The following is a 12,182-nucleotide window of genomic DNA, read 5'->3' as shown; positions in this document are numbered from 1 at the left end:
TCAGATTGTGTACTTTGTTCACCAAGAATTGTGTACAGCAAGGTATTGCATTAGGCTCTTTTTTTTTCCCTGCACACCATGATTATTAACTTATATGGCCTATATATCAATATTCTCTGGTTGACAGCTATCCCCTTACCAAGTACATATCCTAAGTAACTTGTAGATCAGTGGTGTCCAACTCAAGTAGAGGTCACTAAATTGTATATAAGAATCCCTATGGCTGTATGTTGACACAGAAAACCACATATTAACATCTGTATTCTATTGTATTTTTGCTTTATTTTCTATTTCCCGATTACATTTTAATCAGGAATGTTGCTAGCCACATTTGGGGACTGCAAACTTGACACTCTTTTATAGACTGTAATGTTCTTGGTAAATACATAGCAGTTCCTGTGTAAGGAGATATAAAAATAATTTTCTGCATAGCCATCTGATGTGGACAGGCAGTTTTTCTATGATTTTCTTGGCCGAAAAATCAATTTCTCATTAACATTTTATTAATAATATATATAGCATATACTAATGATTATTTTTACCATAATTTTGAAGCATATAAGTGTAATTCTTTTTGTGCCAGCTTTTTTGGTTGCGAATTTTGGCTAGTCAAAGTAATTCAGATAACCAAGATGATCTAAAATTAGGATTCTCTCTTTTCCTATATGAGGAATGAATATTGGATTCAGGCATGTGCCATGTTCTGGTCAGTCTGGACAGGATTGGGTATACTATCAGAAAAGTCCTGATGCCTTTTGTTTTTACCTCCTCAAGATTTGAAATTTATGTACAAAATGTTCTTTTTGTATTGTCATTAAAAAGATGAGATGTTTGTGTGCTTTAATTTTAAATTTACTGATAAACTCATATATGTGTATTTCATTAATAGTAGGACTCCACGTAGAGACTGTTCCAAAGATGGTCTTTCCACAGCCAGAGAGCGCATTATCACACAAGAGGAAAAGTAATCAAGGCAACTCTTTTCAGGCAAAGAGAGCTCGTCTTAACAAGATTACTGGTAAACTGTGATGACTTTTTTTTTTGGCTGGGTTTGACAATGGAGGGAATCAAAGCTTTCTTGTAGCTACAGCTTATTTTTTCAGCAATAATTCATATAAAATTTTAACCTGTTTTTGTATGGACAGGGCACTTAGGTAATTGATAAAATCCAGTTCTATAGTGCTCCCCCCCACGCCCCTGCCAATCTTTGTTAAGCCCCTGTCACTCTGTCATATTTTTCTTCTGTAAAATAAGAAAACTAGCACCTACCTCACAGGGATGTTGTGAGGGTCATAGAGGTTAAATTTTATAAAATGTTGTGATATTCTTTAATCAACTCAAAAGTAAGAATAATTTTCACTGTTAGAAATGCACTACTTTTCCTGTAGACCTCTATGGACTTATTTATTGTGATTTTTTTTAAGAGATGTGAATGTTTTTTTTCAAATGCTTTATTAACTTCTGATTTACATCATTCGTTTCTGCCAGATTTTGAGTTACAAATTTTCTCCCCATTTTTCCCCTACCCATCGCTCCAAAATAGCAGCCCCACAGGATATCCCCTCCTCCAATCTACTCTCTCCCATATTTTCTCCCATACCCCTTTCGACTTTTCCAGTGGATCTCCATGCCCCAGTGCCTGTATATCTTATTTCCCAATTACATGTAAAATAGTATTAATAATAGTGTGTGTATATATATATATACACACATAAATATGTGTATATATATTTGAGTATTTGATTTTAAAACTTTGAATTCCAGATTCATTCCCTTCCTCCCTTGTCACCCACCCTTACTGCGAAGATAAGCAGTTCAGTATAGGTTGTACATATGTGGCTAATGCAAAACTATAACATAATAGATATATTGTAAAAGACTGACTGTATTTCCCTCCCTCCTATCCCACCTCCCACTTGTTCTATTCTCTACTTTGATCCTGTCCCTTTTCAAAAGTGGGTGCTTCCAACTTCCCTCCCCCTCAGCCTGCCCTCCCTTCCATCATCCCCCCTCTCATCCCCTTCCCTCCCACTCTCCTGGAGGGTGAGATACCCTATTTAGTGTGTATTTCATTCCCTCCTCAAGCCAAATTCAATGGGAATAAAGTTGACCCATTCCCTTTTGCTTTCCTATTCTTCCCCTCCATTGTAACCATTTTCCCTTGCCTCTTCTATATGAGATAGTTTACCCCATTCTGTCTCTCCCCATCTCCTCTCATTATATTCCTCTCTCATCTCTTAATTTCACCTTTTAAGTATCATCCCTCCCTGTTGAATTGGTCCTGTGCCCTCTATCTATGTCTACCTGTAAACATATATACACACATTTACATATATTTTCATATGCCCATATAACCTCCTGTAGAGACATATATATATTTCTATTCACTTCAACTAGTGAGAAAAGTTTCATAAGTTACAATTATTGTTTTTCCATGTAGGAATGTTAATGGTTCAACTTTGATAAGTTCCTTATGATTTCTTTTCCCTATTTACCTTCTCATGCTTTTCGTGCTTCTTGTATCTGAATGTCAGATTTTCTATTCAACTCTGGTTTTTTCAGCAAAAATGCTTGAAAGTCCTCTATTCCACTGAATGACCATATTTTCCCCTGAAACATGATACTCAGTTTTGCTGGGTAGGTGACCCTTGGTTTTAATCCCAGCTCTTTTGACCTCTGGAATATCATATTCCAAGCCCTTCGATCCCTCAGTGTAGAAGCTGCCAGATCCTGGGTTATCCTGATTGCACCACAATATTCAAATTGTTTCTTCCTGGCTGTTTGTAATATTCTCTCCTTAATCTGGGAATTCTGGAACCTGGCTATAATATTCCTAGGAGTTCTCTTTTTGGGATCTTTTTCAGGAGGTGATTGTTGGATTCTTTCAACCTCTATTTTGCCTTTTGGTTCTAAAACATAAGGGCAGTTTTCTTTGAGAACTTCCTGGAGGATGTTTTCTAGGTTCTTACTTTGATCATGGCTTTCAGGTAGTCCAATAATTTCTAAATTATCTCTCCTGGATTTATTTTCCAGGTCAGTGGTTTTTCCCATGAGATATTTCACATTGCCTTCTATTCTTTCATTTGTTTGGATCTGTTTCTCATGAAGTCATTAGCTTCCATTTGCTCCAATCTAATTCTGAAGGAATGATTCTCCTCAGTGATCTTTTGAGATTCTTTTTCCATCTGCCAAATTTGGCTTTTTAAGGCATTCTTCTCCTCATTGCCTTTTTGGACCTCTTTTGCCATTTGAGTTAGTCTGTTTTTTAAGGTATTATTTTCCTCAGCCAGGTTGTTGACTCTCATTTTGTAATTTTCTTGCATTGTTCTCATTTCTCTTCCCAATTTTTCCTCCACTTCTTTTATCTGCTTCTTAAGGTTCTCTATGGCCTGTAACCAGCTCGTATTTTCCTTTGAAGCTTTTGGTGCAGGAGTTCTAACTTCACTGTCTTCCTCCTGTTCCATGCTTTGATCCTTTTTGTCCCCAAAGTAGGAGTGTAATGTTGGAATCTTTTGTCTGCTTTGTTTCCTTTGCCTGGTCATGTTGCCCCTCAGTCAGTTGACCCCTGGGCTTTTTGCCACAGTAGGACTCTGCCACCAGACAGGGGAGCTTTCATCCCAAACTCTGGGGTTTTCTCGGCTGCCGGAGGTATTAGATGGGTGCCGTCTCTGAGATCTCCACAAGCTCTGGCAAGCTGGATGCACACCCCAGGACCTTCACCCTAGACTGCAATCCAGATCCAAGAAGATTAAAGCAAGAGTGATTACCCCTCAGACTGGTGCTTGGTCCCCCTACACTCGGCAGGCCAGGAGCTGAAGCTTCCACTTGGCGCTGGCTGGCTGTGCAGGGCGCCTCAATGGCTTCTCGCCTCGGGGGCAAAAGCCTTGCACTCCCACTTACTGGGTCCCAAAGTCCATATTGCACTGACCTCTCACTTTGTCCTTCGCATCTATGTGTTGATAAATCTGGAAATGGCCACAGCTGCTGCTGATCTGGAATCCCTGTGGCCGGTGGCTGGTCAGGCCGACCCTGGGGCTAAAGCCTTGTTGTGGGGCTGGGTTTGGCTCCCAGAGCACTGCACTGGCCGATTCCTCCCGGCCTGCCAGGCTGTCCTCAGCGGGAGGTTAGCTTTTCTTGTCATTTTGTGGGTTCTGCAGCTCCAAAGTTTGTTTAGAGTCCCCTTTGTACGTGGATTGGGGAAGGTGGGAGCAGTGGGGAGGTCCTGCTTCTACTCTGCCATCTTGACTCTGCCCCCAAGATGTGAATTTTTTAAAGAAATTATTCTTTCTTCAGTCTAGTAGATTTTTAAGATTCTATCACATCTCATTGGAAAAATAAAATTTTGTTTCTAAATAATTATTTTATCAGCTCTTTAGATAATAGAGATCCATTAATATTTATTTTTACTTAACAAAATGATGTACAGTAATTCACCCCTGGTATTGAAGTTTATTTCATTACCATTTCCAGTTAATAAATTGTATAACAATATTACTGTCTATATCTGCTTTAGAGCTCTTAAAAAAAGTAATTTCACTGAATATAAATATTTTTATTTTTAATAATTGGAGGCCACTAATCTTATTTTGAGCTTTAGATAGGTTTTCATTATCTAAAATTTAAAACTATTAATCTTTTTATTTTAAAAAAACATTTGATTTCACTTAATAGAATTCTTGACTTGGTGTTGGAGGGTAAAACTGTTGTATGTGGTCATATCCTTCATGAGGTTACATTACTAATCCACATTTCTCATTAATGTCTTAATGCATCATCACAAATAGACTCATGAAGTTGTGAAATCCCGTTGTGACACTGTTCAGCCATTTACCAATTCATAAAATATTTATGTGAAGCTAATTGTCCACAATTATGCTTTTTTTTTTTTACTAGATACAGTATTTCTCTGGAACCATTTAATAGATATTAGTAAGAGTAAGCTCCTTGATATCAGGAATTGTTTCGTTCTTGTATTTGTATGTAATACTTAACACAATGCCTGCCACAGAATAGGTGCTTAATAAATGCTTTTTACTTGATTTATGCTAAATATCACATGATTCAAATTGCTTAATCTAGTAATTAATATTGCCAAAGTTTTTCATAAGGGCATTAACTCCATTAGACAGTGTGCTGTTTTCTAGTTGAAATTGTTTTTTAGAGTAATTAACATTATACAGTGCTTTTAGATTTACAAATAACTTTACAAAAATTATCTCCTATGCTCATTTTACAGATGTGGACTCTAAGGCAAAAAGTGAATTTTTTTCCTTTTTTTTTTAAAGTGATTTGCCATTGTCACACAGCTAGTAACTGAGACAGGATTTGAACTCATATCTGCCTGACTCCAGGCCCAGTGTTGTATTCACTGAGCCACCAGGAGTAATTAAAGTGAAAAGTAGAATCTACTAGTAAACTTTATTGTAACTTTCATTTAGTGATTTTTCAATTGATTAATAAAAAATATAATTTTATTCTTTACTTATTCATTCTTGTGCCCCTCATTCTCCTTCCCTTTCTTTAGTACTCAGGGGGGAACTTTTTTCTTTCTCTTTTCTTAAAGATAACTGCATCTTTTCCTTTTATTTCTTAAGAGTAAAAAGACTAGTGACTTTGGAGAGAGCCAGATCCTTACCCTTTTTAGGGATTATGGTGGCACTTTCAGCCCCCATCCATTTTTAAGATTTTATAACATTGTATAACATCCTGTGGCAAGAGTGAAACAGAATTGTTCTAACTAGTGATTTAAAGAGAAACAGCTCTGCTGCAGGAGTAGAATTTGGAGAAGATGGAATTTCTGTACTCGAGATAGAGGCCCCACTTTTCTGACATGTTTTTTTACTTGGTTTGATGACTCAGTATACCTTTCCTAGTACCTTACTGGGAATCCATGTGACTCTTTGAAGAAGATACACAAATAGACTGAAATAATAATATAATGACAACTGAACTCATAAGGATATATTAATTGTAAATGGCCTTGAGAACACACTAGTGAGGTAAAAGGCAGTGTGCCTCCCAAGAGGACATGTGGATGGTTCCTTAGTAACAGCCTCTGTTTATTGTGAGAGAAGTGAAGCTACTGTGGTACAACTTCTTTGGTGTCTCTTGGGAACTTTGAGTGGATCAGTAAACCTTTAGCAGCAGCAACAATAGCAGAAAAGCATGAGATATAATACACTGTCAGAATAGTATGAACACTTGACCAGATTCCTCTTTTTACTCAGAAGATTGATTTCTTTAATAATTGTTCTTATGTAGATGCATATATTCATATCCTCATGTTGTAACAATTCTGTGTATAAGAGAAACATATACTTAATGTCTGTGACCCTTTCTTACCACAAAGATTCTTAACCTTTTTTGTATTATAGTCTGTTCTGATACTCTGGTGAAGCCTTTGTACTACCCCTTTTCAGAGTATTGTTTTTAAATACATAAAATGAAATATATGGATCACAAAAAGAAACCAGTTACATTGAAAAACCTTTATCAAAGTATTTTAAAAAGCAAATTCATGTACCTCAGGTTAAAAAGCTGCTTTATGTAGATTAGAGCATGAGTAGGGTTTAAAAATATTGTTCTTTATTTTAATTCAACTAATAGGCATGAGCCTGCTAACTACATTTTTTTACATGTTTTTGACACAGTTCACTGCCATTCCAGATAGATCACAGCTTGTTATAAGTCATAGTATCTGAAATATGCATAATGTTTAAAAATTAAGTGATAGACTCAACTTAAAGATATAGTAGAAAGTCTGCAATTTGTTCTCTGGGGCCAAGTAATTCGTAAATTGTATTTTTATAGATAAGTATATGAATAGGCAAAGAAAGAGGAAAAGCCATAGCAGCATTTGTCATGTATATCCTGTTTCTAAGACTTCATTTAGTAATAAGGCTAGGTAATACTTTAAAAAAATGCCCAAGTCTTAGAACTTCCGGTGATTTTTGTTAGCTTATGAGAGTATTTCTCTTGCGTTAGTGGGACTTATTTCACAAGTTCAGTTAAAGAACATAGAATCATAGCTTTAGGACTAGAAGAGATCTCAGACGTCAGTCCAACTTAATATTTTGCAGAAGAGGAAACTGAGTCCCAAAGAGGTCAATAGACTACCTGCCTTGATACAGGTAACAAGCAGCAGATCCAGGTCTTGAACCCAGGTGCTAGATTCCAAAACCACTAATATCATGTTGAAAAATTCTCCCCAGTCCTAAAAAAGGTGAAAAGGTTTAGGACTGTAGAAGGGATTAAGTGCTTTGAAATCTCAGGATGAAAAATGATGGAATGATTTTAGAATTTTATCATTTTATTCTACTCCTTTCTTAATTACATACTCATAGAGGGTAACTAGAAATATTTTAGCTTGGAAAATTTGTGGATGGGCAGAGCAGGATTTTTGATATGTATTTTTTTGTGTGTATGTCTACATACACACATACATAAGAACATACATATATACATACATGCATAAACTTACACTTGTGTGTGTTTCCAACATAGGGTTATATATTTAGAAAGGGGTTTTAGAGGCCACTGAATCCAACCTTCTAAATACAACAACAGTATGTATATACTCAGAGACAGTACACACACACATATATGTATATGTATGTATATGCACACATATACTAACTGCATATAGTTAGCTGACAGATAAACAAATTTCAGAAAATGATTAATGCTAGCCCCCAAAATAATTACCTCTGAGATACTCTACCTTTTTCTTGGAGGAACAAACATTGATGATGTAATTTATATTCCAAAATTAATTTATTTCTTCCCAGTTAGTACTTACTAACTTATTCTTCAAGAGGATGTCCCATGGTTACTGAAACAGTTTTTAAGAATCAAGAATTATCAGATGAGAAGAATTTGTTAACTACCGATAGACATTGGGCTACTTTTTAGTATAAAAGTGCTGTGTTCTTTCTTCAAGTACCCATTTGTCTTTTGATTCTTCCATTGGCTCCAGTTTACATGGGCTTTATCTTGGGTTATATGTTGTTCGTGTACTCTTTAAAATTTGATCCTTTCATGGTTGAGGCATGAGTCTCTGGCCACAGTTGACTTCCAACATCAAACGTTGATGTGTTTAATTTTTAAGTAACTTTTAAATAAATTGTCTAATTTTTCTTTGTATGATATGTTTTTATTTTTCCTGTACAAGTCCTTAAAATGAAATCCCTCTTTTAAATGACTCTAAATTATGCAATTTCATATTTTATGGTAGAAATTATCTAAATTTCCATTGAAAACTGTTGCAGTACTTTACAAACGGCTTGTCATTTTGTAGTTTCTCAGGATTTACCCACGTGGCTCTAATATTGTATTCACTTTTGTTGCATGTTAAAATAGTCTCTTTTCCTTGGATACCCCTTAAAGATTGCTAAAACCAAATTTATTTGCTATTCTAGTCCTATCAGCTAGACCTTCAAGCATGTTGTATAACAGATTGAATATTTAAAAAGCAAAAACAAAAAATGTGTTTAAGATAGTCTTCAGTGTTTCTTCTAATTCTGACATAGTGTATATTACTGTCTTTCTATAAATTTAAAATAATTGTCCCTTTAAAACTAGAGCTGTAAGATTTATAACAAGGTGGATTTTCTCCACAAACAAGGAATTAGATATTTCTTAATCATTTTACTTTTAATTTTCAATGATTCATTGATTTTTGGTAATACCAGGTAGAGAAAAGTGAAATGAAAGTGATTTTTAGTGATGTTCCATGTTGCATTGTCTCAGTGCAGCATGCCAACAGATATCCAATAGCTATATTAATATGTAACATTAGGACTGAATTTGAAATGAGAATTATTTATTTCCCTTTGTGGTTGGTTTTTAAACTAATCCTGAAATAAGAAAATTAAATAGGTAATTTTACATAATCTTAGGCATGGGAAAATTAAGTAGATTATTCTGTAGAATGTTTTCAGTATCAAATGCAAAAGAGCAGTGGGTGAAATAATATTTTTGTTACAGAGCCATTGCTGTTTGAGAGTTCTGTTTTCTTTTAAATTTGTTGTTGCTGTTGATCGCTAGACATTTAACTAGTTAGTAGTGCTAACTCGTTAGCATTTTTAGTGCCACTGAGAGAAGATAAAGCTTGATATTATTTAATTCTTGAGTGAACTAATGAAATGTAACTCATATAGCAAAGTTATTGGGAATAAAAGTGACATATAAAATAACCTAACATTGCCTTATCTTAATCCATGTTTCATGTATTTTTGGCATATTTTCTTACGACATTATAAATATTTCTAGCTATTCAATCTTAAAGCATGATGGCAGTAATTGTTGTATGGATGGACAGTGCTTTCTTTCATACTGCTTAGGAAGTGTTATAATTGGCTCGCTCTGAAATAGCACTCCAAACTTCGATGATCTTACAGATAGAGTGCAGTTTTAACCAGAGACTGAGATATTCTCTGTCTGAATTGGACAACACAAAAGGTGTCTGCTTTAGAAAAAGACCCTGAACCAAACTTTGCAGTTGGTCATTTAAGACAGGATTTTAATGTTTAGTAAAACTTCAGAATCGTCGTCTTCTAGATGACTCAATCTAGACTCAGATTAGAGAATTAGTGGCATACTTAAGGGAAAAAATAGATACAGTTATATAGTTTATCTTTTGATTTGGAAATGAGAGTTATTGAACTTAACTGCCATTTTCAATTAGTAAGGACTGAAGACTCCTGGAGAGGGTATAGAGAGAGGTTGTGTGATGTTAGGGTTAAGCACTGGGCTTGGAGTCAGGAAGACCTGAAACTTACCATCAACCCTAGGCAAGTTATTCAGCCATTCCGTATCTCAGTTTACTTATATGTAAAATAACAGGGTTGGATTCAGTGGCACCTAAGATCATCTTCCAGCTCAAAATCTAAGATCCAGTGTTGGAAGGAGTATGATATGTATGTAGGAAGTTAAAATTATCATTAATGGGAGATGCATGCCAAAGGAGTCTAGGAAAGGGGCTGTATCTAGCTAAAGCAAAGTGAATTAGAGAATCAAGGCCAGTTTTCAGCCAAATAAAAAGGTTGCTTCCTTTTTATGGACAATTCAAGGAATTTTATTTTTCCTTCTCATTAACTCACTAATGGAGCTAAAGGTGATCTCCAAAGCAACTTAGCATTTCACAGTTTTGTGATTAAGCTTTTGATTCTAGTTCTGTCAATTCTCCATTTTGTTTCTAAATAACCTATGATGATGTTACAAAACTAAAAATTGGAGAAAAAAATGTTGTTTGTGAACATTGATTACTAGTAAGTTTTCTTGTAGGACATACTTTTTTTTTCCAGAAGGTTTTATCAAGAAGAAAAAAAGGCAAAGAAAATAGTGCAAATAGTATGTAATCCTTCAAATTGTAATCCTTCAAATTCTCCCTATTTCATTTCTCCTGATCAAGTCTCAAAAATGCCTATGTTGGTGATAATTAAGCCTTTCAGGCTGTTCCTTCTTAAAAGTTGTCAAAATCTACTGCTTCGTACTGATACAAAGTGTGGGGAAAGGAAAAGATTTTAAAATAAACTAAACTGAGTGAAAGTTAACACTTTTCTAACAAACCGTTTCTGCGATTTTTCTTAAGGTTTGTTGGCATCCAAAGCTGTTGGGGTGGATGGTGCTGAAAAAAAAGAAGACTGCTGCAGTGAAACGGCTCCAATGCTGGAGCAGGTATGAAATGGTAGCCTTTGATTTTTTGCCAGGTTCCTACTGGAGTGAGGCATGGAGATAATAGTGTCCACGTAATTGAAATTGCCCTTTTGTTCAGAAACAGGAATAGGAAACATTGTTTGAAGACATTTCTTTCTCTGCCTTACCCAAGGTATAAAAGTAAAGTACAAAAGTAATTTCAATTTTCGTTAGACTGACATTAAAAATCCCTGTCTCCAAAGAATTGAAAGCCCAGGAGTCAGGCATCCCAGGGTATAATTTTTTAGCTGGAACCATACCTCTCACTGGCTTAGAAAAGGACCCCTCCACAAATACTTTTAATTTGTGATTTAAACAGGGTTGTGGATAACTAATAAAACTTCTTTTCAAAGAAGTTTCTTTTCTATTGTAAGAATTGATGTTAGACTGTGTATGTTTTATGAACTGTTCAATGAGCCATACAATTTTGCTAGGATGTATATTTTAGTAAATACAAAAAAGTTAAGATAGTATTAAGGGTCTTTACTTGACGCTGCCCAATTGAGAATTTTTAAATTAAGGTTGCTAGATTTTGCCTTGGTTCCCTTCAAACTCCCACAATTCCTGTATATAATGAACTGTGCATGCTTTTACATACTCTTAAGGGCTTAATTTCCTAGGCACAGTAAGATTACCAGGACACAGTAATAGCCATAACTCTGAATTTCCTTGGTTCTGCTGTTTTAAAATCTGAGCCTTAATGTAATTTTAATATAGCTTATTTGTATTCATTTAATTTTCTTTATTAGTAGCTTAATAAGGAATATTTTAAAAGGAGTAGCAATTTCCCTTAATAGATACACACTTTAAAAGACAACCCAACTTTAATTGACATCCTATTGGGTTTTTCAGGGTTTTTAAACATCATTTGATGAGGTTGCATTGTTTTGGTGCCTCCGTTGATACTGTATTGAATCAGTGGTCTTTCAAACTGATTGTTCTTTTATGGTCTCTTACTAATTTTCTATAGCTACCACAACGGTTAATTCTTTGCCGTTATGATGTTAGTATATCAACCAAATTTTGTGTGATATTTTTACTGTGTTATGATATTTAACATCCCAGATTTTAAATTACTGTGTATTTTTTATCACTGTTTATACTATTCTCAGTATGCAATAAATCAGGGACATGGTTAGTAAAACATTTCTGGAGGATTCATTACAATGTCAATCTTTTATTATGCAGAACCCCATTGAGGTGAATGTGATTGTACAAATTACCTACACTGTTTATGTTTTAAAATTTAGTGCTGAAAGCAATGCACATTCCATAGACAAGCTACATAAAGTAGCTTTTAGACTAACTCGGCTGTTTACATTTTTATTGTTTACAAAGTAATCTGGGAGGCCTTGCAAGTTTTTGTAACAAGGATGCTCATTTAATTTAACAAAAATTTAAGTTAGATTAGCTTCTTTTAAAAGCATCTAAAAAAGTGGTCAGGCTGTTTCCCCATTTTCCTTATCCAGACTGATTCAAATGGGAAA

At 35.0% G+C, this 12,182-nt stretch overlaps 1 protein-coding gene across 14 annotated transcripts in view; it reads left to right on the top strand.

Moving 5' to 3' along the window:
* Window positions 1-12,182, top strand: part of PHF20L1 (PHD finger protein 20 like 1) — a 124,536-nt gene that overhangs the window by 43,648 nt on the left and 68,706 nt on the right. For 11 of the 14 annotated variants that reach the window (XM_069081174.1, XM_069081170.1, XM_069081167.1 and 8 more), the window contains 2 exons: window positions 890-1,018; window positions 10,592-10,677. In XM_069081174.1, the coding sequence (XP_068937275.1) occupies window positions 890-1,018; window positions 10,592-10,677 (215 nt within the window). The remainder of the gene's footprint in view (window positions 1-889; window positions 1,019-10,591; window positions 10,678-12,182) is intronic. The other 3 variants (XM_069081166.1, XM_069081172.1, XM_069081168.1) reach the window with 1 other exon arrangement.

The sequence above is a fragment of the Petaurus breviceps genome, unplaced genomic scaffold (assembly GCF_028583685.1).
Source record: "Petaurus breviceps papuanus isolate PSGF00001 unplaced genomic scaffold, PetGlider_PUasm1.0 98, whole genome shotgun sequence".
Lineage (NCBI taxonomy): Eukaryota > Metazoa > Chordata > Mammalia > Diprotodontia > Petauridae > Petaurus > Petaurus breviceps.
Note: the sequence above shows the minus strand (reverse complement) of the source record. Positions and strands in the feature narration are given on the sequence as shown.